This window comes from Oncorhynchus gorbuscha, linkage group LG19 (assembly GCF_021184085.1).
Source record: "Oncorhynchus gorbuscha isolate QuinsamMale2020 ecotype Even-year linkage group LG19, OgorEven_v1.0, whole genome shotgun sequence".
NCBI classification, from domain to species: Eukaryota; Metazoa; Chordata; class Actinopteri; order Salmoniformes; family Salmonidae; genus Oncorhynchus; species Oncorhynchus gorbuscha.
The window spans coordinates 52,985,037-53,010,741 of NC_060191.1; the positions used below are offsets into that span (position 1 = coordinate 52,985,037).

The following is a 25,705-nucleotide window of genomic DNA, read 5'->3' on the forward strand; positions in this document are numbered from 1 at the left end:
TGATCAAAACGCTGAATACTTATCATTGCACATTCTTTAATTGTTGTTAATAATGTTAGGATGTACATTCGTCATGGAAAATTCTGTCATAACAAATATAAATAACGGAGTGAGTAAACTTGTTGTAATTGAGGATTAAACACCAAAAATAAGTGTGTTTCGGCTGATGATAATAATCATAATATTTGGCTTGTATGATTATCATTAATATAACATAAATGTATTAAAGAGACATATGATCATCAACTTGTTCAGTAGATTTTTAAAAGTGCTTCTTCATTCCTATATATTCCAATATAAAATGTATTTGATTCATCTAGATTACACATCACAGTATATAATATAAAAAGCAACAATGTTATTTGAACTGTGGCAGGTTGAAGACTTTCTCTCAGAGTCGATCTCATTTTAGCACAGTCTTTGCTGTGGTCAGCATTCTCAGTGGCAGCACATCCTCCACCCATTCGTTTGGAGAGGTCATCATTCGTTCCCACAGAGCTACCTCGTCAGCATTCGAGTCCATCCAATTCACCACCGCCCCATAACTTCTGCCTGTATGAAGAGATAGGGAGAATCTAGGCTTAGCCATTGTAATCAATTGAATAAAATAAACGTTTTTCTATGGAGAAATCTAGAAAATGTAATAGAAAAGTCCATTAGTACCCGTGCCAGGCCCCAGTCTTAGACCCCCCAGGAAGTTACTAGCCAACTTGTCACGGTCCCACACGGTTAGCTCCACGCAAGCGTCTTTCAGGTCTTCCTGTCTGAAGCCGTCGTACACCATGGTGTGGTTAAACACCGGCTCCACCGTCCTCCTCAGCACCCGTGTCTTCTGACGACTCTTTCTGCTCGTATCTGGGAGCACAAAGCTACGGAGGAGGTAGTCTTACAATATTATTACATATACAACCTACAACTATCCTGAGCAAAGCATATTTGAAAGGCTGGAAATCGAGGCTAAGAAGGGAATATGTCTTTATGATAGGCCTCCACATCTTCTGTTCTCCCCAGAGACTGTAGTTCTCCTTGATCATATTTAGCCATTCATACATTTCAAATGTTGATATTATTTATGGCATGTGTCATACGTACCACTTGACATATGGGTCGATGGTGGCCCCTCTGATGAGGGGAAGGTTCTTGCAGTCTTTCACCCAAATGTGAACCTCACCTTTGTTAGAGGGGGGGTCCTTGCCTAGGCCTAGGGATCAGAATCAAGCATGATTCAGTGAATGTGTACACTAGCTTTCTATTGCATAAAAGTCATATTTTAATGTAAGGTTAACGAAAGCAACGCATTTTCTTGATAAAATATACATTTTCTATATAATAAATTGCTTATAGAGACTGGTGACAGTTAAGACATGTGAGGCGTACAGACTCTTACTGTGGGAGACCTGAGGCAGGAAGCGTATGGCCAGTTTCATCTCCCCTCTGTCATCTGAGGGCTGCAGACTGGACGTGGGCTGAGGAGACCAGGGGAAGAAAGTCAGCACAGAGAGTACCCCAATTTACGATATAGAACCACCACCTCACTGGACACACTCCAAACCATACTAACACCTCCACAACCTACTGTGTATAGCGGCATACACATGTCATGTCAAACAATACTAACACGCACAGCCATTGAAATAAATAACAAAAGCAGAGATATGGAGTTCAGTTTTGTATTATTGTTTTAGTACAGTGCTGAATGACACCAGTACACAGACAAAGCAGGTGTGTTGTTGTCTTACCCTGGATTTCAGAGCTAAGTAGTTCATCTGGGTGTGGTTAAAGTCCCATTTGGACAGGTCCACATCCACTTCGCCCAGAAAACTGTTCCTGCCAAAGGTGTCATGGTGCCAGACGGAGAGAATGAGGGTCTGAGTTCGGAGGTACTCCATACGAAGCCGATACTGATGAAGGAACAGGAGAGAGAGGTTTTGCTAAAAGCACTTTATGTCAGACCTTATGTATGTGTAGATACATTACTCTATTTAACGTAAATCATATAGAGTTTTTAGAAAATCTCTTACTCTGAGGAGCTCGTTGAAAATGGGGTTGACAGTCTTCTTCTTCACAGATGTTTTCCTCTTCCCTAGATTGGCTTTGTCAGGCACCAGGTAACTTTTAACATACCTACGACAAGAAACACAAGAATCATACACACAAGTACCATGTATTTCAGCAGTCCAATCAAATATGGAGTAGTAAATAAGAAAGCAAGGCTATATATTCCCAACATTTAGGGACCATAAGGAATCCAATCAGGGGCCTAGTGTAATAGTGGTACTATACTCACGGGTCAGAGCGGCCCCTCTTGGGGTCGACGGCTGCCAGATCTTGGCACTGAGCCACAAAGATGTGGAACTCCCTGAGCTTCTGGACATAGTTGATGGAAAACTGGATGCTCCCCTGCACCTCCACACCTCCATAGTCGCCACTGTACATTGTCATCACACTGCCACTCAGCTAACACACACGCGCACAGAGTTAAAAACCTTTAAACAGTTCACATAAAACCATAGCCATGCAGGCAGTTCTCATTAAAGTCAGGATGCGAAAAACTATCAAATTTGTGGTTAACGGGACAATTAAGAGATTTAATAAGACTGTTAAAATTGTATAATCATGATAGTTGCCAATAGAAAATGGTTAGGGAGAAAATGTGCATGCTTTGAATGTGAACAGTGGTTGCGTCTTAGCAGGGCATGCGTGAAGTGAACATACAGAGGACACAGATGCCATGCCAGAGGAGCTGCTGAGTTTAGTCATAGATCTGCCCGTGTTCTGCCTGCCACCATGGTAACTGTCCTCAGAGGCGGAGTCAGTGTCTCTGCCATCGCTCTAGAACACAGACAGCAGAGCTTGAATGCCCAGTGCACATACAGACATAGTGTTCTTTGACCTAAAGCGCTCACATGGAATAAAGCTGCAGTGACTTTACCTCATTTTGCAGGAACGAGGGAACAGACTTGCTCATCTTCTTCAAATGCTCAGTGTCAGAGTAGAGGGATGAGGAGGCCGAGGGGAGGGTAGATGCTGAGGGAGAACATAAAGAGAAGTATGAGAGATTAATTGTTCGGCTTGGTACTAAAACCATCAGAAACTTTTACAGATGCACAATTGAGAGCATCCTGTCGGGCTGTTTCACAGCCTGGAACGGCAACTGCACCGCCCATGACTGCAGGACTCTCCAGAGGGTGGTGCGGTCTGCCCAACGCATCACCGGGGGCAAGGCCAAAAAGATCATCAAGGACAACAACCACCTGAGCCACTGCCTGTTCACCCTGCTATCATCCAGGAGGCGAGGTCAGTACAGGTGCTGGGACCGAGAGACTGAAAAACAACTTCTATCTCAAGGCCATCATACTGTTAAATAGCCATCACTAGGCGGCTTCCACCCGGTTACATAACCCTGCAGCTTAGAGGCTGCTGTCCTATATACAGTTGAAGTTAGAAGTTTACATACACTTAAGTTGGATTTGTTAAATCTAGTTTTTCAACCACTCTACAAATTTCCTGTTAACAAACTACAGTTTTGGTAAGTTGGTTAGGACATCTACTTTGTGCATGAACCAAGTCATTTTTACAACAATTGTTTACAGACAGATTATTTCACTTATAATTCACTGTATCACAATTCCAGTGGGTCTGAAGTTTACATACACTAAATTGACTGTGCCTTTAAACAGCTTGGAAAATTCCATAAAATTATGTCATGGCTTTAGAAGCTTCTGATAGGCTAATTGACATCATTTGAGTCAATTGGAGGTGTATAGGTGGATGTATTTCAAGACCTACCTTCAAACTCAGTGCCTCTTTGCTTGACATCATAGGAAAATCAAAAGAAATCAGCCAAGACCTCAGAAAAACAATTGTAGACCTCCACAAGTCTGGTTCATCCTTGGGAGCAATTTCCAAACGCCTGAAGGTACCACGTTCATCTGTACAAACAATAGTACTCAAGTATAAACACCATGGGACCACGCAGCCGTCTTACCGTTCAGGAAGGAGACGCGTTCTGTCTCCTAGAGATTAACGTACTTTGGTGCGAAAAGTGCAAATCAATCCCAGAACAGCAAAGGACCTTGTGAAGATTCTGGAGGAAACGGGTACAAAAGTATCTATATCCACAGTAAAACGAGTCCTGAAAGACCGCTCAGCAAAGAAGAAGCCACTGCTCCAAAACCACCATAAAAAAGTCAGACTATGGTTTGCAACTGCACATGGGGACAAAGATCATACTTTTTGGAGAAATGTCCTCTGGTCTGATGAAACAAAAATAGAACTATTTGGCCATAATGACCATCGTTATGTTTGGAGGAAAAAGGGGGAGGCTTGCAAGCCGAAGAACACCATCCCAACCTTGAAGCACGGGGATGGCAGCATCATGTTGTGGGGGTGCTTTGCTGCAGGAAGGACTGGTGCACTTCACATAATAGGTGGCATCATGAGGATGGAAAATGATGTGGACATATTGAAGCAACATCTCAAGACATCAGTTGGGAAGTTAAAGCTTGGTCGCAAATGGGTCTTCCAAATGGACAATGACCCCAAGCATACTTCCAAAGTTGTGGCAAAATGGCTTAAGGACAACAAAGTCAAGGTATTGGAGTGGCCATCACAAAGCCCTGACCTCATCCTAAAGAAAATATGTGGGCAGAGCTGAAAAAGCGTGTGTGAGCAAGGAGGCCTACAAACCTGACTCAGTTACACCAGCTCTATCAGGAGGAATGGGCCAAAATTCACCCAACTTATTGTGGGAAGCCTGTGGAAGGCTACCCAAAACGTTTGACCCAAGTTAAACAATTTAAAGGCAATGCTACCAAATACTAATTGAGTGTATGTAAACTTCTGACCCACTGGGAATGTGATGAAATAAATAAAAGCTGAAATACATCACTCTCTACTATTATTCTGACATTTCACATTCTTAAAATAACGTGGTGATCCTAACTGACCTAAGACTTTTTACGAGGCTTAAATCACAGGATTTGTGAAAAACTGAGTTTAAATGTAGTCACTTTAATAATGTTTACATATTTTTGCTTTACTCATCTCATGTGTATATACTGTATTATATTCTACTGTATTTTAGTCTATGCCACTCCGACATCGCTCATCCTAATATTGATATATCCTTAATTCCATTATTTTACTTTTAGGTTTGTGTGTATTGTTGTGAAGTGTTAGATATTACTGCACTGTTGGAGCTAGAAATACAAGTATTTCACTACACCCGCAATAACATCTGCTAAACATGTGTATGTGACCAATACAATTTGATTTGATTAACCTTATCATAGATCACTTACTGTAGCTATTAAATTACCCAACAATGCTAGCATTCTACAACATCTAATAAAAAGCCTGTATTCTACATTATATTTGGTATAAACTGTCTAACCCAATATCGAACCAAAGGCAAATAACATTTCTAAGAAAGGTACAAAACAAATCTTAACCATCACTGCTTTGATGGATGTCATCAAGAGGAGCCAGCCTTCTATCTTGTCCTGTAAGGGAATGGTGGAAAACAAAGACAACATTACTTTTTCACCCCAACCTGCATTAATACTGGTACCTGACCCATCCTGACAGCACCCTTATAATGCTTGTATAGTGGTTGAGTAGACAAGGGCCATTTCTCACGTGGTGGCATGGATGCTGTGATGTCCTCAAGACTTTTGGCCAGATTCCGTGGGCGGGCCTGAGCTCTCTTCAATGCCTTCTGTACATGGTCCTGATCCTCATCATAATTGTCACCTAAAATATCAGAAATGCTCATACTGTACATGCAGATGCCTTCAATAAAGACCACACATGGACGTGTTCAAAAAAACATTACATGCGGCCTCTTTACACTGATAATTTACACTGAGGGTACAAAACATTAACCTTGCTAATATTGAGTTGCACCCCCCCCCCCTCACTTTTGCCCTCAGTGCAGCCTCAATTTGTCTAGGCATGGACTCTACAAGTTGTCTATAGAGTTCCACAGTGATGCTAACCCATGTTGACTCCAAAGCTACCCACAGTTGTGCCCAGTTGGCTGGAGGTCCTTCGGGTGGTGGACCATTCTTGATACACATGGGAAACTGTTGATTGTGATAAACCCAGCAGCATTGCAACCTGGCACCTACTACCATACCCCGTTCAAAGGAACTTACAAATATTTTATCTTGTCGATTCACCCTCTGAATGGTACAAGTATACAATCCATGTCTCAATTATCTCGAGGTTTAACAATCATTTTTTTAACCTGTCTCCTTCCCTTCATCTACACTAATTGAAGTGGATTTAATAAGTGACATCAATAAGGGATCATAGCTTTCATCTGGATTCACCTGGTCAGTCTATGTCATGGAAAGAGCAGGTTTTCATAATGTTTTGTACACTCAGTGTATGTAGTCTGTTGTTTACAAGCTTCTCTAGAGTTTTTAAGATGGAAGAGAAAAATATATTTGAGGTTGTCAAAAATCATTTGTTTTACTGGCTAAATTGTAAATATCATCACTCATAAAAGTAAACTCAAGAATGTTCTAGATCTATCCTGAACTGTAATGCTTAACTCAAACAAAGCTAAACTTGGCTACTTGGCTGTTGGCTCTATTAGACAACCATGTGATGTCAATAAGTTACAAAAGAGTATCGTTCAACCCACAAATTAAACACAGGCAGCTGATTCTCTGCACACACTCTATTTACACTGACACAGATAGCCAAGGACACTGCATCCTGGATGCTGCCTCATCTACAAAAACATCTACAAGTAGATGACTTCACATGGAACCCAGATAAACAAATACATTTAGTACATTTTCATGAAATGACACAGGTTACATAACACTTGTACTGAGACAACAGGGTGTTACAGTATACAGTAGATCATCAAAACTCACGGTTTGAACTGATCCTGGAGTTAGACCAAGTTTCAGACGTGCTGCTCGATGCTCTCTCAGACGCACTGAATGATGACTCACGTCCTGTGTCAGTGCTGCCCTGGCTTGACCAGAGGGCCAGGGGGCGCTGGGTTATCTTGCTACTCCTCCTGCTGTAGCGCTCCTCTGAGCCCACTAGGGTGCTGGATCTGACAAGCCCACCACTCAGGTCAAGTTCAGCCCCAGGCGGGCCTTCTGCCTCCTGCTCCTTCCCTGCCAGGGCAAGAGCAGTGTGGACGCTGGTCTTCTCTGTGATCCCCAGGTAATGGCGGTAGTCTCTGGGAACAAAGGCCCGAGCGCGAGGTGTCAGAGATTCAGACTCGTCTGATGATTTTGAGGACCTCCTTGAACCAAGAAGTGCTTGCTTATCAGCACTCTGTCGTCTACCCTGTGTCCTTTTAGCTTGAAAAGGACTAATATCTAGTGTCTTTTTAGGGTACAACAGAGAAGTTTGGTCCTGTTCCTCATTCATGTCTAATGTGAACATACTGGTGGCACGCCGAAGGGAACTTGCACGTCCACTTCCACTTGAGTTTCCAAAACTGTCTTTTCTAGCTTTGTGAGACCAAGATTCCTTTCCTGCGGTGCTTTGGGGCTTCAGGGCCTTTTCCTCTTTGCTGAAGTCCTCTTCTGAGCTCCTTGATACACCAGGGGCTCTTTGCAGCTCTGACTCTACGGTGATTTGAGGTGAGAAGTTGGCTTTAGTGTCAATCATAGCTCCTGATCCCACCGCAACTGATCTAGACTTTGACTGGTGCACTTTAGTGTCAATCATAGCTCCTGAACCCGCTCCAATCGATTTAGATCTTGACTGGTGCTCTCTGTCTTTGTTCCCCCTGACTAAATATGGAGGGCGAGATGGAGAAGAAGGTGAAGATGTTTTCTTAAGCCGGCTCTCATCCAAAGGTGGTCTTGCGCTGACCTTTTGTGACCGGCCAGGGGAAGATTTGCTATAGAAATCAGGGTCAACACATTGCTTTAACTCAAGCATTGAGTTCTGGGCATCCATTGGCTCCTTCTTTTTGAGGCTTTTGGGTTCGTCAGAAGAGATCGGCCCTCTGCTATTCGAAGTGGCCTCACCCCAGAAGTTACGAAGATTCTTAAACTGCGAGCGGTTTGCTCCAAGACCTGGGGACGACTTCTCCAGTCTTTGATTCATTGTGAAGACTGTGAAATTCTGTCTTTTTCTGTCAGAGGAAATGTTGGAATCGCCTTTGTGGTCGATGTCTGATTCGTTGCAGATTGACCTCAGGTCAAACTCAGACTTGGTAAACCTTTTATTCAGCTTTCCTGGGGCCGATGATGGAATTTGAGTCATGCTGGAGTCCCCTGCTTCTTTTGATTTACCTGTATAAAATATAGGCCTGTTCTTCTCCTGCTCCCAGAAGCACTTGAGCTGCTTTATCTTGTCTGCCTTGCTATCCTGCCGAGGGGGAACCTGCTTCAGAGTGTGTGAGCTATTTCCTTTATCTGTAATGGTGTGGTCTTGTTTTTTACTGGACACACATGACTGCACAAAATCTCCTTTCATTTCGTTACCCTCCTTTGCTTCTTCATTGACATAGCTCTGCTGAGTTTTTGGGGAAAACTGTTCACTTTCTTTTTCAACCTTGTGTCTAGACGGATGGAACTTCTTAGAGTCTGGGCTGGTTGCAGGCTGGAAGAGTAGTTCAGGCAGTGGATTGGGACTGAACGGCATGTCAGGTTGGGGTTTTGGTATGGCAGGTGAGAGCTTCACAGGCTGGGGGTTAACTGTGGGCTGAAGGAGCAGTTCAGGCTGAGGACTAAGTGTGGATGGGGAGAATCTCTGAGGTTCTGGACTGAGTCTGGACTGGGACACCGTGTCAGGCTGAGGATGGAGTCTAGTTAGGAAGACTATTTCTGCCTCTGAGCTTCTTCTGCCTACTGTCATTGGGGATCTTCTGAGATCTTCTTCTGTTAATGTCAAATCGTCCTCTTCACTTTGAGCCCCATGAGTGTAGCTAACATCCAAGGTTGGCAGTGTACATATCTCTATAGAGGGAGCACTAACAACACACTTTTTGGGTGTGTATACCTCCTGTTTGTAAGGGCTAACACTCGGCTGAACACTTCTCACATCTTGACTAGCAGAGTTTTGTTGAGTATCTAGGCTTAACCGTTCACCCTCTTTTCTATCCCCGAGATTCTTCCTAGACGACCCCTCCACACTGTATGACTCTGGGCCAGGAACAGTTCTATGAGACTTATCTGCTAGTTCTTTCTCTTTCTCCATTTGTTGCTGTCCTTTGTCAGTGATTGATCTGCTGATGAGTATCTTGGGCCCGGTGTTGCCCTTCTCCCAGAAGGACTTCAGGTGGGAGATTTTGGGTGTTTGGTTCTCATCTTGGACCTCCTCCTTCTCTTTGACTTCCTGTGTTGTGACCTGTGGTCCAGTAGCTTTGGCTGGTGGGCCACTGACTTTCTTCACATCCTCTTGCCTATATATCACATCGTCTTCTCTATCTAACATCACTTGCTTGAACTCCTTCCTATATGCTGCTCTCAGCCTCTCAGCCTCAGACATGCGTCTCTTGGGCTGGTATGATCTTTCTGTATTCAGAGGTGACTGGTCAGGAGGTTGATTCACAGAGGATTCAGACTGAGATCCATCCTCTACATCTGGTGTTAAACACACTGACACTCCTTCTCCAATACTTTGTATATCCAGGCTGGGGTCAACATGTAGAAGTTTTCTCTTCATCTCTGGAGCTTTCCCCTCTGTCTGCTGAGACCTGCTCTCAAAGGTAGGCCGATCATCTGTATCTGTTTTCGTAGGGCCAATCACATCTTCCTCCATGTCTGGTTGATCACTTTCAGTCTCCAGCCAGTCATTGCTGTCGGTGCTGCGGCTGAACCACTCTAATACTTTAGATATGGAGTCGCCCTCTTCCCCTGTGGATTGGGGACTACGGGGGGCTAATTTGGAGGCAGGTTTGTGCCCTAATCGTTTTTTATCAGGCTTATCCCCGGGGTTTTTGAGTTCATGATGCATCCATTGTTCTGAAAAAAGAAAGTTAATGAAAGTGTTATGATGAATGACAAAATAAGCTGAACAACTCTAAGTTAGACATTTCAACAGTGGCCTAGTAATATCCATCATTAGTGAGAATTCCATTGATTGATCACGTTCCTGTATAAACAGTACCCTTAAGCCAAGCACTTGAGTGACTTTGAATACATTTTCTCACTGATTTTAGATTGTTGTGTGGGCTCCACGAATTCTCACTTTCTGTCTTAGGACTTACCTACAGTGCTTGGAGGCAGACTATCGTCCTCCTGTCTGATTGCAGTGCCCACATTGCAGGTTCTTATCATCTCCTTGTCCTGCATCTCAATGAGTTGAAAGGCTGCATGCTGAGCAGGCTGGTGGTGAGTAGGGGCTGTTAGTTCTGAACTCGGAGAGAGTGGTATGGACAGAGGTTCTGAAAATGGACCATCAGACCTCTCTCTGCTCTGAGGAGGGCCCATACTGACGAACTCTCTCTGGATGAGACCATCGCTACTCTTCTGCCCACTTGTGTAGGATTTATCTGTGTGTCTGTAATTATCAGAGTGTGTGGCTGGTCTAAGCTCCAACAGTCTGAGAGGCTTTGGCTCACTCAGGGGCCTCAATGGAACTTTGGAACTCTCAGTTTCCCTAAGAAGAGAAGGGGTCTTCACTGAGTTATCGGAGGGCTCCTCTGCTCTCTTCTCTCTCTCATGGGCCTCTTTCTTTCTCTCCAGCTCAGTATTGGTGGAGACTAGGGTTAAATCCTTCAGTGGCTTATGGGAGAGGTGACTCAAAGTGTTCAGTTGCTGACTAGAGGGAGAAACTGGAGTTGCATTGTTCTGTAACTCACAGATGGAAGATGGAGTACTTTTCTCTAACTGAACATCCAATGCCCCCTGCCTGGACTGGTTGGAGCCCCAGCTAGAGCCATGTTGGAGACTTCCCTGAGGGGCAGGGGCGGTAACCTTTGACCCAGCTACATGACGTTGCTGCCCAGGAACGGAGACATCACTGCCTGTAAGAGAGCTCTGAGAGCGCCGGGAGAGGAAGGTTCTCTTCTTGGGCACAGGCCTAAATCCTAGAGAGGACCCTTCGGAGGTGGCAGACCCTGCTGAGTTGTGACTGGTGGAGTCTGCTGTCATGTGAATCTTCAGGGGAGATAAGGGCTCTGTGTGCGTGAGAGGAGATGATGGAGGAGATGATGATTATTTACTGTGATAAGTTATTGCCTTGTCACAGGCCTGGTTGACATCAGTATCAACTTACTACAGATGTAGGATCATAATTGGACCTATATTGCCACAGCTAAAATAATCCCGCATCAAAAGGATTTGAACGTTTAGTCCATAATGTTGCTTGATTGTGAATATGCTATTAGCTAGCCAAAAGGTGGCTCCATGAAAAGTGCAATACTGTTAATGTAACAGTGTGTTTTTCCAGAATTTATGTAAATCACGAAGCTCATCTGAACTCCAGGAACATTCTGAGCAACAAAAGAATGACCAAATGAAGATCCTACATTTGTAAATCCCTATTGTGAATCAGCCAAAATAGGTTCTCATAGCATCCTGAAAGTTCAGGTTACTCAATTCGACTCAACCTCCTTTTCTTCTATTTACCTGAATGTTTGCATAATGCTTGATTGTGTAAAAAGGTGTATGCACTGCACTCTAACCCGTTTCAGATGCTTTCTCAGCCTCTTGATTTCCATTGGATAACTGTTTTTCTGTCTTTTCTACTTCCAGAATTAGGGATGCTCGATTAAAAGGATTGTGCCTTGGCTGGAATGAGAAGAGAAGAACATGATTAGGAAATGCAATTGGTTTATGAATCTATATTTCATAATACTGTCATACTGTGATATGGTGATTGTTCTGATTTACCAAGATGAAAATGCTTTGTTTGTTTATTCTGTTCATGCTTCACATATATTCTCTGCAAATGAAATCTCACATACCCTTCCCGGGGAGCGCACCACTGAATTTAGTCTCTCTTTTTCCGCATCTGATGCACTGGGGCTTTCGCTGCAAAAAAAGACAGAATGACCACTATCAAAATAGAATAGGAATTGGGTTTGTATACTATAAATGAGTTGCCCTCAGAGCACCAGGATACACTGTACTGGAATCTGTGGTCTATTTGCATTTCCTCATGAAATTCCTGAGCACCTCTGTGACTGGCTGTTCAGTGAACACGCCTCCTGCATAACTGATGCCTGTTCACATGTGATTAATTGTGACATCAAAGGAGGCAGGGCTGTGGAAGAGCCGACTCACCTAGAGAGCTGGATGATGCCCTCTGGGAGTTAGGGAGGTAAACACAGCCCATTTGACCTCATGCATAGCATGCCAAACACACCAAGCTTCACTACAAGACATCACTTTGTATTGACTTTAGGAAGTGGTGTAAGATATCAGAATTAAACATTTTCGGGAAACAATTTCCAAAATCTTCCAAACCCCCTCCCTACGCAAACTCTTGGCAGCCCCCCTCCCGAATTTGAACCGATTCAAATACAAGTGACTGGGCAGAGAATTATACTGCCATGTAATCTGTACAATAACAGCCAAACGTAAAATTAAAGGCCTATCAAATTGAATTACCGACTTCTTAAAATAATCACTTTTTATAGCATTGCCATAGTGACTGACTCCTAGCCTCGTGAGACCACATCCTGTAACTACAACAGAGCAGACAGATTCCATGCAAACAGTGAGCACCACCTATGTTGACTCCATTTGAGTCACGAGACACACCTAAGACGCACACACACCACAGGACTCAGGAGCTGTTCAAACACCCGAGTATCTCACTCACTCTGTGCAGGCAAGCACTATGATTGATCAATCATGATGAACTGCTATACTGACTTAGCCTTAAGGCATGGTTATGAGACTAGGTAGAGTAATGGGTTACAGGAGAGAGGAATGGGTTAGGGATGGATGAGGAAAGAGGGGTGGGAGGAGGGGTGCATTGGATCACCTGTTCTCTTGGGGCCGTGTTGGTGCCACCAGGAGCCTGGCAGGTTTTGGAGGGGGGGTGATGTCTGAGACTTTACTGCTGACTGCTCTGGATCTGGACAGAGACCCATCTGAAAGAAAGACACAGACACAGACACAGACACAGACACAGACACAGACACAGACACAGACACAGACACAGACACAGACACAGACACAGACACAGACAGACAGACAGACAGACAGACAGACAGACAGACAGACAGACAGACAGACAGACAGACAGACAGACAGACAGACAGACAGACAGACAGACAGACAGACAGACAGACAGACAGACAGACAGACAGACAGACAGACAGACAGACAGACAGACAGACAGACAGACAGACAGACAGACAGACAGACAGACAGACAGACAGACAGACAGACAGACAGACAGACAGACAATAAGTGCTTACAGTACCCTCACTATAAACTCAAAAACCCATGTCTGCTGATGATCTGTACATACCAACCCAATATCATAAACTTTACTTATACCACAGCATTGTTGAATAGTTGTTCCTGATTGGTTAGAAGGACGTTCTAGAATGGACATTAAAACCAGATAATGGGAAAGTTGGAAAGATATCGGGACACCTTGCAATCATGACGCAATAAGCGTTTTAGTACTAAATACAGTACCTTTGTGGCCTGACTTTGAACTCAAAACAGTGTGGTTTGGTAGCACTCTTCAGTACACATTCTACTCTGATGTATGGCTTTTTCATTATACGGCAGTATGTGTGTACTGCACACATGCTTAACTTTGTGTGAGAATGACTTACTGAATGCAGCACTCAATTAGTGTTTGAACAGTGTTTTTGACCCACCTAAAGAACCTGCTTTCCTCTGCTTCATGGAGGCCAGGATGATTTCGGAGCCATGGATCTTATCCCTGTGTCTCAGGGACTTGGCCTCGTAAAACCACTCTCCTGTCAGATACTTGAGCCTGCTCTCCACTGGGGCGCTGGTTTTCTGTAGCTGCCTGACGGGAAAAACACACACAGGTGCATTACAGTATACAGGATACGGTACAGTTACCCATTAAACACATTATATAAGCAGAGGTCATAGCTAGAACACAGTTCAGTCAAGGATGTGATTCTGAATAATTACCTTTAGGTAATGCCATTCAATTAAATGGATTTAATAAATGTATCACTAGTCACTTTGAATAACACCACCTTAATAATGTTTACATATCCTACATTACTCATCTCATATGTACAGTTGAAGTCGGAAGATTACATACACTTAGGTTGGAGTCATTAAAACTCATTTTTCAACCACTCCACACATTTCTTGTTAATAAACTATAGTTTTGGCAAGTCGGGTAGGACATCTACTTTGTGCATGACACAAAGTAATTTTTGATTACAGACAGATTATTTCACTTATAATTCACTTTATCACAATTCCAGTGGGTCAGAAGTTTACATACACTAAGTTGACTGTGCCTTTAAACAGCTTGGACCAATTTTAGAATGTACTACTGGGCTGCACAGTCTAGGTTTCTGGCTCAGAGGTTTGACAATGGTCCCTCTCCCTCATGGTTGAACATTGAAAAGCTTGAGGTAAATGATGACACTGGGTCAGATTTGTTTTACAAATGGGACAGAAAATCTATAAAAACCATCACAGACAACCCTTTAATCATACATTCTGTCCTGGCATGGTGCAAACTGCATGAGCTGTTCGGACGAGGGGGATTCCTTTCCCCTAAAACCCCTTTATGGAACAATAGATTGATCCCTATGTTTTTCCAGAATAGTAACTTTAGACCATGGTCTGATAAGGGGATCACTCTTCTGGAACATTGTTACGAGGAGGGAGTTCTTATGCCTTATGATCAGCTGAAACAGAAATACCACTTGCCTGGTGGTATTTCAGGGACTTCTTTAGTTACCTACAACTACGAAACTTTATTAGGGTGACTCTCAAGGGACAATGGAACCTACCTAAGATGTCACATATTGAACAACTCTGCCACGCAGACCAACCACTGTTCAAGACCATTTCCCGTGTTTACAATGCTCTTATGTCAGGACTAACACTGCCTGGGCTAGATAAACCCTGACTTAGATGGGAGAGAGATCTGGGTATTGATCTTGATGAGGATCTATGGAGTGACCTGTGCAGGGATGGGGTTACATCCACATTGAACTCCAGATACAGACTGATCCAGTTTAATTTTCTCCATCAGCTCTATGTCACCCCATCTAGACTGCACAGGTTCAACCCAGATATCTCCTCCCTATGTTTTAGATGTGGCTCAGATGAAGGAACATTCCTACATTCCACTTGGCAGTGTTCAAAACTACATGGTTTCTGGCAGGGGGTATGCGATACCATATCCTCAATTCACGGGGTTGCATTCCCTTTAGACCCAGAGGTCTGTCTACTGGGTAACTTTACTAACACCAAACTTAGGCAAAGCCATACTATAAAGCTAACAGAAATATTGCTAGCGATTGCCAAGAAATGTAAGATAAATAAGTTAAAGACATTTTACAGAATTTGGCAACCTTTTATTGACTATATGGAGAATCTCCCCCCACATCTCATTGATTGAATCTATATATAATCCTCACATAATGTTTCACACGTAATGTATATTATGTAGCCTACGGCAGGTGATCCAATGTCTCGTTATTTTTTATTTTTTTATATATTTTTATTTATTTTTTATTTTTTATTATTGTATGTTTGTTTATATAACTATAATTATAATGTATTTTTGTTACGTTCGTCTGTTACTGTCACTTTGTCCTATCGTTGTCTAATATCTTTTCACTTTTGTTTTGAATGTTCTTAATTGGAAAATGCAAAAATAAAATATTTGTAAAAACATTTTTTAAAACAGCTTGGAAAATTCCAGAAAATTATGTCATAGCTTTAGAAGCTTTTGATAGGCTGATGGACATCATTTGAGTCATTTGGAGGTGTATATTTGGATGTATTTAAAGGCCAACCTTCAAACTCAGTGCCTCTTTGTTTGACATCATGGGAAAATCAAAAGAAATCAGCCAAGACCTGAGAAAAACAATTGTAGAACTCCACACGTCTGGTTCATCATTGGGAGCAATTTCCAAACACTTGAAGGTACCACGTTCATCTGTACAAACAATAGTACGCAAGTATAAACACCATCGGAACAAGCTGCCGTCATACCGCTCAGGAAGGAGACGCGTTCTGTCTCCTAGAGATGAATGTACTTTCGTGCGAAAAGTGCAAATCAATCCCAGAACAACAGGACCATGTGAAGATGCTGGAGGAAACAGGTACAAAAGTATCTATATCCAGAGTAAAACGAGTCCTATATCGACATAACCTGAAAGGCCGCTCAGCAAGGAAGAAGCCACTGCTCCAAAACCACCATAAAAAGTCAGACTACGGTTTGCAACTGCACATAGGGACAAAGATCATACTTTTTGGAGAAATGTCCTCTGGTCTGATGAAACAAAAATAGAACTGTTTGAACATAATGACCATTGTTATGTTTGGAGGAAAAAGGGGAGGCTTGCAAACCAAAGAACACGATCCCAAACATGAAGCACAGGGGGGGCCGCATCATGTTGTGGGGGTGTTTTGCTGCAGGAAGGACTAGTGCACTTCACAAAATAGATGGCATCATGAGGTAGGAAAATGATGAGGATATATTGAAGCAACATCTCAAGACATCAGTCAGGAAGTTAAAACTTGTTTGTAAATGGGTCTTCCAAATGGACCATGACCCCAAGCATACTTCCAAAGTTGTGGCAAAATGACTTAAGGACAACAAAGTCAAGGTATTGGAGTGGCCATCACAAAGCACTCACCTCAATCCTATAGAAAATGCGTGTGCAGAACTGAAAAAGTGTGTGCGAGCAAGGAGGCCTACAAACGTGACTCAGTTACACCCGATCTGTCAGGAGGAATGGGCCAAAATTCACCCAACTTATTGTGGGAAGCTTGTGGAAGGCTACCAAAAACGTTTGACCCAAGTTAAACAATTTAAAGGCAATGCTACCAAATACTAACTGAGTGTATGGAAACTTCTGACCCACCTGGTATGTGATGAAAAAAATTAAAGATGAATAACTCATTCTCTCTGCTATTATTCTGTCATTTCACATTCTTCAAATAATGTGGTGATCCCAACTGACCTAAGACAGGGAATTCTTACTAGGATTAAATGTCAAGAATTGTGAAAAACTGAGTTTAAATGTATTTGGCTAAGGTGTATGTTATCTTCCGACTTCAACTGTATAAACTGTATTCTATACCATCTACTGCATCTTGCCTATGCCGCATGGCCATCGCTCATCTATATATTTATATGTACATACTCTTATTCATCCCTTTACATGTGTGTGTATAAGGTAGCCGTTGTGAATTTGTTAGATTACTTGTTAGATATTAATACATGGTCAGAACTAGAAGCATAAGCATTTCGCTACATTCGATTAACATCTGCTAACCATTTGATTTGGTTGAGAGACACACTTTAGGCTAAACGTTGATGGGGAAAGGTACAGTTACCACCACATGAGTTAACAATCTAAACCTATAGACATGGGAACACAATACAGAGCTTGTGCCAAAAGTTCCACATTCTTTGGGAGGAGAAAACACTTATTTCATTCAATCAGTGTTAAATGAGGGAAGGCTCAACAATGATTTCCCTTAGAATTCCTTGTTGGTGATTAAGTAATATGTTTTCTTTGTAACAACATTGTTGAGCTGGATATGCACTGAGTGTACATACAATAATTGCCTGTGAACAAGTGAGTTTGACCAAGACCGTGACACCATTACTAGTTTCTATTCATGGTTGTTCTGTGTAACTACTCTCATATTATGAGGGGAAAATAATTCCTTGGGCAAACAAAAGGGCCATACCACCACCTGAAGCTGCAGCATATCTGTTTGAACACAACTCCTCACTAATGACACATCATAAACTCAGCAAAAAAAGAAATGCCCTCTCACTGTCAACTGCGTTTATTTTCAGCAAACTTAATTAACATGTGTAAATATTTGTATGAACATAAGATTCAACAACTGAGACATAAACTGAACAAGTTCCACAGACATGTGACAAACAGAAATGGAATAATTTGTCCCTGAACAAAGGTGGGGTCAAAATCAAAAGTAACAGTCAGTATCTGGTGTGGCCACCAGCTGCATTAAGTACTGCAGTGCATCTCCTTCTCATGGACTGCACCAGATTTGCCAGTTCTTGCAGTGAGATGTTACCCCACTCTTCCACCAAGGCACCTGCAAGTTCCCGGACATTTCTGGGGGGAATGGCCCTAGCTCTCACCCTCAAATCCAACAGGTCTCAGACATGCTTAATGGGATTGAGATCCGGGCTCTTTGCCATGGCAGAAAACTGACATTCCCGTCTTGCAGGAAACCACGCACAGAATGAGCAGTATGGCTGGTGGCATTGTCATGCTGGAGGGTCATGTCAGGATGAGCCTGCAGGAAGGGTACCACATGAGGGAGGAGAATGTCTTCACTGTAACGCACAGCGTTGAGATTGCCTGCAATGACAACAAGCTCAGTCCAATGATGCTGTGACACACCGCCCCAGACCATGACGGACCCTCCACCTCCAAAATCGATCCCTCTCCAGAGTACAGGCCTCGTGTAACGCTCATTCCGTTGACGATAAACGCGAATCCAACCATCACCCCTGGTGAGAAAAAAACGTGATCGTCAGTGAAGAAACCTCCCAACGAGCTTCAATGCCATACAGCACTCCTTCCGTGGCCTCCAACTGCTCTTAAAACGCTAGTAAAACTAAATGCATGCTCTTCAACCGATTGCTGCCCGCACCTGCCTGCCCGCCTAGCATCACTACTCTGGACGGTTCGGACTTAGAATATGTGGACAACTATAAATACCTAGGTGTCTGGCTAGACTGTAAACTCTCCTTACAGACTCATATTAAGCATCTCCAATCCAAAATTAAATCTAGAATTGGCTTCTTATTTCGCAACAAAGCCTCCTTCACTCATGCTGCCAAACATACCCTCGTAAAACGGACTCTCCTGCTGATCCTTGACTTCGGCGATGTCACTTACAAAATAGCCTCCAACACTCTACTCAGCAAATTGGATGTAGTCTATCACAGTCCCATCCGTTTTGTAACCAAAGCCCTATATATTACCCACCATTGCGACCTGTATCCTCTCGTTGGCTGGTCCTTGCTACATATTCTTCGCCAAACCCACTGGCTCTAGATCATCTATAAGTCTTTGCTAGGTAAAGCTCCGCCTTATCTCAGCTCACTGGTCACCATAGCAATGCCCACCCGTAGCACGCGCTCCAGCAGGTACATTTCACTGGTCATCCCCAAAGCCAACACCTTCTTTGGCCGCCTTTCCTTTCCTCTGCTGCCAGTGACTGGAACGAATTGCAAAAATCACTGAAGTTGGAGACTTATATCTCCCTCACTAAATTCAAGCATCGGCTGTCAGAGCAGCTTACCGATCACTGCAGCTGTACACAGCCCATCGGTAAATAGCCCATCCAACCAACTACTTACCTCATCCCCATTTTAGTTTTTTCTGCTCTTTTGCACACCTGTATTTAGTGTTAATTGCTAAATTGTAATTACTTCGCCACTATGGCCTATTTATTGCCTTACCTCAATGGTTCATTGAAAAAGCATGGGAAACAGTGTTTGAACCCTTTACAATGAAGATCTGTGAAATTATTTGGATATTTACAAATTATCTTTGAAAGACAGGATCCTGAAAAAGGGACGTTTCTTTTTTTGCTGAGTTTATATAATACACTTTATTCGATTACGGAAGTGATATCAGGTTTATAATCAAATAATATTTAATTGCATTTGTTTACTTTTTAAATATGCAAACTAGAGAAAAGGCTAAACTGGAACTTGATGATGAACCTGACTTCTTTGAAAAGCTACAGCGTCTTTGCTGTTTGCCAACTTTCTTGTGAAATATAATTCTGTTATAATAAGAGAAACAGTGCACATGATTGGGGATCTCAAAGGTTTTGCCACTAGCAGGGTTAGGAATCATCTTTCCTTTTGCATTTTACATTTTAGTCATTTAGCAGACGTTATCCAGAGTGACTTATAGTAAGTGCATTCATTTTAAGATAGCGAGGTGGGACAACCACATGTCATAGTACAGTAAGTACATTTTTCCTCTATCAAGAAGCTATCAGCAAAGTCAGAGGGGGGTAAAGTGCGAGTGTTAGTTCACGAAAAGCCATTTTCAAATGTTAATTTTTTTTTATTTGGGGCGGGGTGGGGGGTGGTGTTGCGGTGAGAAGTGTGGGTGCTGTGGGATTATTTAAGATACTCTTTGAAGACGTAGGGTTTCATATGTTTTTGGAAGATGGACACGGACCCTGCTGCCCTCAGCTTCAGGGGGAAGCTGGTTCCACCATTGGAGTGCCAGGACAGAGAAAGGCTTGGACTGGGCTGAGCGGGAGCCACCCTCCCGTAGGGGTGGAAGGGCCAATAGACCGGAGGTGGCAGAACATAGTACTCAGGTTGGGGTGTAGGGTTTGAACATAGCCTGAAGGTGGGGAGGGGCAGTTCCTCTAGCTGCTCCGTAGGCAAGTACCATGGTCTTGTAGTGGATGGAAGCTTTGACTGGAAGCCAGTGTAGTGTGGGGAGGAGCAGGGTAACATGGGAGAACTTCGGAAGGTTGAACACCAGGTGGGCTGCAGCGTTCTGGATAAATTGCAGGGATTTGATGGCACAAGCGGGGAGCCCAGTCAACAGCGAGTTCCAGTAGGCCAGACGGGAGATGACAAGTTTCTGGATTAGGACCTACACAACTTCCTTTGTGAGGAAAGGTTGTACTCTATGAATGTTGTAGAGCATGAACCTGCAGAGCGAATCACTGCTTTGATATTTGCAGTGAATGACAGGGTGTTGTCCAGGATCATGCCAAGGTTCTTTGCATTCTGGGAGGAGGACCCCGTGGAGTTGTCAACCGTGATGGAGAGGGAGGAAAAGCAACTCCGTCTTGTCGAGGTTGAGCTTGAGGTGGTAGGCCGACATTCAAGCTTAAATATCTGCCAGGCACGCAGATGCGTGTCGCCACCTGGGTGTCAGAAGGGAGGAAGGAGAAAAATAGTTGAATGTCATCCTCATAGCAATGATAGGAGAGACCATGTGAGGATATGACGTAGCTGAGTGACTTGGTGTATAGAGAAAAGAGGAGAGGGCCTAGAACCGAGCTGTGCAGACACAGATCCTCTCCAAGTCACCAGGTAGGAGCCGCCTGCCAGGTAGGATGCAATCCAAAAGTGTGCAGAGCCTGAGATGCTCAGCCCTGAGAGGGTGGAAAGGAGGATCTGATGGTTCACGGTGTCAGAGGCAGCAGATAGATTTAGGGGGATAAGAACAGAGAGAGTCAGCTTCGGCGATGCGGAGAGCCTCTGTGACATAGAGAAGAGCAGTCTAGGTTGAGGTACCTGTCTTGAAGACTGACTGGTTCTAGTCAAGAAGATCGTTATGAGAGAGATAGCGAGAGAGTTGGTTTGAGATAGCACGCTCAAGTGTTTTGGAAAGAAAATAAAGAAGAGATACCAGTTGTAGTTTTTGACATCAGAGGAGTTGAGTGTTGGTTTCTTGAGGAGGGGAACCACTTGGGACATTTTGAAGTCAGAGAGGACATAGCCAGTGGTCAACGATGAGTTGATGAGGGAAGTGAAAAGTTCTCCAGAGATGGTCTGGAAAAGGGAGGAAGGGATGGAGTCGAGCGGGCAGGTTGTTGGGCGCCGACCTCACTAGTCGCTGGATTTCATCTTCTGTGTGAGTGGGACCAGTGGACTCTATAGGTTGAGTGAATAAGGAGCGGATATCGTCAACCTTCTTTTCAAAATGATTGACAAAGTCGTCCACAAAAAGGGAGGAGGGGGGGGGTGGAGGATTAAGGAGGGAGAAGGTGGAAAAGAGAATGTAAACAACCCTGGTCATGTGAAAGGGGATAGCACAGTATTACACATGATTGGCGCTAATCCTTTTACGCTAAGGCAATGGCTGTACACAGACAAGTCAACCATACAGAGTCAGTCTCCAGTCTTCTACTGTTAGAAATAGACTTGTCTGGCCAACTCCATTACAGAATGAATAGGCCTTTGTTTCTCAACTTTTGTCTCACTGTGGAACTGCTTTGACAAGAAGGCTTAAGACTGAAGCTAATTTAAGATACCCAGTTGTCCTTAGATGGCACGTCTGAATGTGTAATGACATGACAAGAAATTCTAAGTATGTCTGAGTATACATCAACATGACGTTGTTTATGTAGTGGATGTGCCTCAGGATTCCATGGTTAAATGCAGTGAGGTGTATCTCTGTGTTCTACCTCTGAGGGTATCTATTTCGGACCATCGAGCCTGGATTTTTCTCTCCCACGTGGTTCTGTAACGTTGAATTGGAGTGATAATCAAATTGCTTATCTCACATTGAAGCCTCTCTGTGGTGTAGGCTGTGCCTGTATCCGGCTGAGTTATTATTATATTACAGGCAGACAAACATCACCTCACCAGCCTGTTTACCACTCCCACACATGTTGGGGAGGTTGACATAGACCCACTGTCTTCATAGAATGAAAGGGAATGAATAGGCACAAAAAAATTACAAAATATTGAAAACATAACATTATTGCAAATATTGCATATTTACTTGCAATACACAAAGCATGTATTTGATTACATAACTATAATTTCAGCTAGAGGGTGGAGATGCTAAGTGGGGCAACACTAATGCTGTAAAAATAAGATGTGAAAACTAGGAAATACTCTAATCTCAGTCATGAGAATGTGAGAATATGGCTATCACAAACTCACTTGATCCTCTCCTCCTCTGCTTTCTTCAGCTCTTCGTCTCTCTTCAGCACAGTCATGATCATCGACTGTTCCTCCTCCGTCAGATGGCTCAAGTCTATCATGGTGACTCAGGTTCTCTCTCTCCCCAAGGCTGGTATGGATAGGGCCTGGAGTTGGGCCTTGTGGCCTGTTGAGGCAGTCAGTGATGGGATGTGATGGGCAGCGTCTGTCTCTAAGCTCAGAGCTCCAGATGCATTGCTCAGGTATCTAGCATCTGCAGAGTTGATATGAATATTCAAGGTAAGGTGATAAACCTCTTCATGTCAAGATCAGGCTCTGCATGGAGAATGTTGTGAAGACTGTAAATGAACAGTCAGTCATGCTGGATCAAACACTAATTCAGTCAATCATGCTGGATCAAACAGTAATTCAGTAAATCAAGCAGAATCAAACACTAAATCAGAAAAGCATGCTGGATCAAACACTAATTCAGTCAATCATGCTGGATCAAACACTAATTCAGTCAATCATGCTGGATCAAACACTAATTCAATAAATAATGCTGGATCAAACAGCAATTCAGTAAATCATGCTGGATCAAACAGTAATTCATTTAAGTTAATGTGATTTTCCTCTGCGGTCACATGGACTAAGTGTACTCCGTATTATTTTCTCTCAACTACAAACACCTCTGATGATGTGCAGTGGGTGGAGAATTGGACTAAAGTGGTTCAATTAATGTGCGTTAGTTTTTTCTGAACACTGGAGAGATCAACGCCTTGTTAAATAAATCACATACAGTGAGTGAAATAAGGTGATGTATCATGATTTACAGTCATTGAGAAACAAAAGACTATGTTGAGTTGGCAGTCAGTTGAAATCAGAATGACCGTAATTTTGCCATACCTATGCTGGGTATAATTAATCCCAAAATAGGTAAGGATTTATTCCTGTGTAAACGATCTGACATATTGGCTGCCTTCACACACAGCCCAATTCTGATCTTTTCCCACTAATTGGTCTTTTGACCAATCATATCAGATCTTTTCACATAAGATCTTTTTTCAGAGCTGATCTGATTAGTCAAAAGACCAATTACCAAAAAGATCAGAATTGGGCTGCCTGTCTAAATGCCATGTTGAAACCCCTCATTCAAATGTTTTTTTCCCTTCTCAATGAAATTCTGCTGACTTCCCTTAGTTTGAATTTAGATGGGTTGCCTGCTTTACTTAAATCAATCACATCTCCATAAATACATTTTATAGTTTGTGCTACCCAGTAGGCTACATTCAAAGACACAATTTGAGTATTGTTATTGCCAACTCGATGATAAAGTAAAATAAAATTGATGTTGACACTAGAATTCATTGTCAATTGAATATTCAGAGTCATGTTCCTTGATCCATAAAGCCAAATTTTGCACATTAAATACTACACAACTCGAGTTGACCAGAGATCTCCTGTTGACTTCAGGTCAACTCTGATAGAAGTTATGAATACTTTGTCCTTCATTACCAACAGCAAATACAACACCAGCAACCTTGTGAAGACTTGTTAGTGAAAATGGCTTATAAATGTTGGGCAAACAGCTAAAAAGTTGTCAGATAAAAAGTTACATGAATATGGAAGCCACATAGTGAATGCTACCTCTGTCCTGTCTCAGTGATTTGGACATTGATGTTAGGTATTCACATTATAGTTCAATGTAAGACATTTCGTAATGTCATATTGTGGGTGTGAACTGTCTATAAATCAGAGGTAGGCTTTTTTTTTAAATAGATGTATGTAGTAGCCAAGTAGCAGACAACAGTGATAACTTATAAAAGGAAATGTTTTGTGCAATGTGATGTTTTTGCCAACTTAATCTGTCTCATAACTAAGTTAGTGTAATTGGATAATTAAATTGCATCGACTCATGTCTTCTCAGAAAGAGACGCCCTAAAGCTCTTTAAAATAAATGTACATTTGTTGTATATAGGACAACAATGAGATCAGCCTTATAAAGAAAAACATTTTATCATTATTATTTATATATATATTTTTTAATGTACACCTGCACATGCCCACGACATGAAAAACACCACCAAAAAGTAGCCTAAATAAAGAATAATAAAATAATACACAGCAACGGTCTCTGAAGTCTAAATTCATTGTATGATATTTTCTGTCTAGCCTTAGGACGTTTGAGGCAGCTTGTAATCATATTCGTTCACAAGTGTTGCCTTCTGAACTGTGAGGATTGACAGCGAATAAAAAGCCTGTTATGTCAAGAACAAATGTCATTGTGGCTTCACAACGCACATGTTTTCCTCATAAAACGTTAAAATCTGAAAGAACAGTAGGTTGATATCTTATTTTGTAACTTTCTGCAGACAAATACAGACCAACCAAAAAATAGTAAGTAAAACGTTTTACCTTGTTTTGGAAGCTACCTCTGTAGAGAAGTTCGGAAATCCACTGGAGGGAGGTGGATCAGACTCAGGGGAGGTATGCGCTTCACTCAAACGGGTTAAGTGCCCATAATGACTGCTGGTCACTGTTCAATGTCAACGGCCAACTTTGATAGCAGCCTATAATGTAGCAACTTCAAGTGTATGAAAATAATTGAAAAGCCAGCTGTCCCAACAAAACGAGTGTTATCGTTTTTTCACACGTGTATCTAGGCTAACGTTAATGTAATCGTATTACAATCTTATTACAGTGCCAATGCCACAATGGGAATAAATCAAATTGTGTAAAATGTACACGAGGAACACTAACAAGGTGCTAATTTATTAGCCGTGCCATCTGGCATATTCCCTGCCAACTGTGGCATTCTTAACTTCAAGATCCAACCCACAAAGTCATGATGATTGTTGCAATAATAGCGGTGAGTATGTTTGTCAAGGAGGAGTGTAGACCTGAGGCTTGTTGGGAAGACAGTTGTTTGAACAGGCTGGCGTGTACAAATGCA

General features: G+C 42.7%; 1 protein-coding gene across 1 annotated transcript; it reads right to left on the reverse strand.

Annotated features, from left to right (window-relative positions):
* Positions 1-16: 16 nt before the first annotated feature.
* On the reverse strand, positions 17-25,664 carry LOC124006259. Its single transcript, XM_046316157.1, has 19 exons — positions 25,168-25,664; positions 22,774-23,026; positions 13,775-13,929; positions 12,922-13,030; positions 11,897-11,963; positions 11,615-11,720; positions 10,196-11,107; positions 6,891-9,950; positions 5,641-5,754; positions 5,454-5,504; positions 2,933-3,027; positions 2,716-2,832; positions 2,288-2,457; positions 2,022-2,124; positions 1,740-1,901; positions 1,388-1,466; positions 1,093-1,201; positions 664-869; positions 17-552 (listed from the first exon to the last, which is right to left on the reverse strand). The coding sequence occupies exons 2-19, from the start codon at positions 22,872-22,874 to the stop codon at positions 404-406; spliced, it is 5,865 nt and encodes a 1,954-aa protein (XP_046172113.1). The 5' UTR covers positions 22,875-23,026; positions 25,168-25,664; the 3' UTR covers positions 17-403.
* Positions 25,665-25,705: the final 41 nt, after the last annotated feature.

What these genes read in the sequence shown, in the direction of transcription:
- LOC124006259 (XM_046316157.1), bottom strand. Translation starts at nt 22,874, where the DNA reads ATGATAGACTTGAGCCATCTGACGGAGGAGGAACAGTCGATGATCATG. An exon ending in CATCCATCAAAGCAGTGATG is followed by an intron (nt 3,028 to 5,453) that starts GTTAAGATTTGT and finishes GTTCTCCCTCAG; the next exon opens with CATCTACCCTCCCCTCGGCC. An exon ending in CCTCGTTCCTGCAAAATGAG is followed by an intron (nt 2,833 to 2,932) that starts GTAAAGTCACTG and finishes TCTGTGTTCTAG; the next exon opens with AGCGATGGCAGAGACACTGA.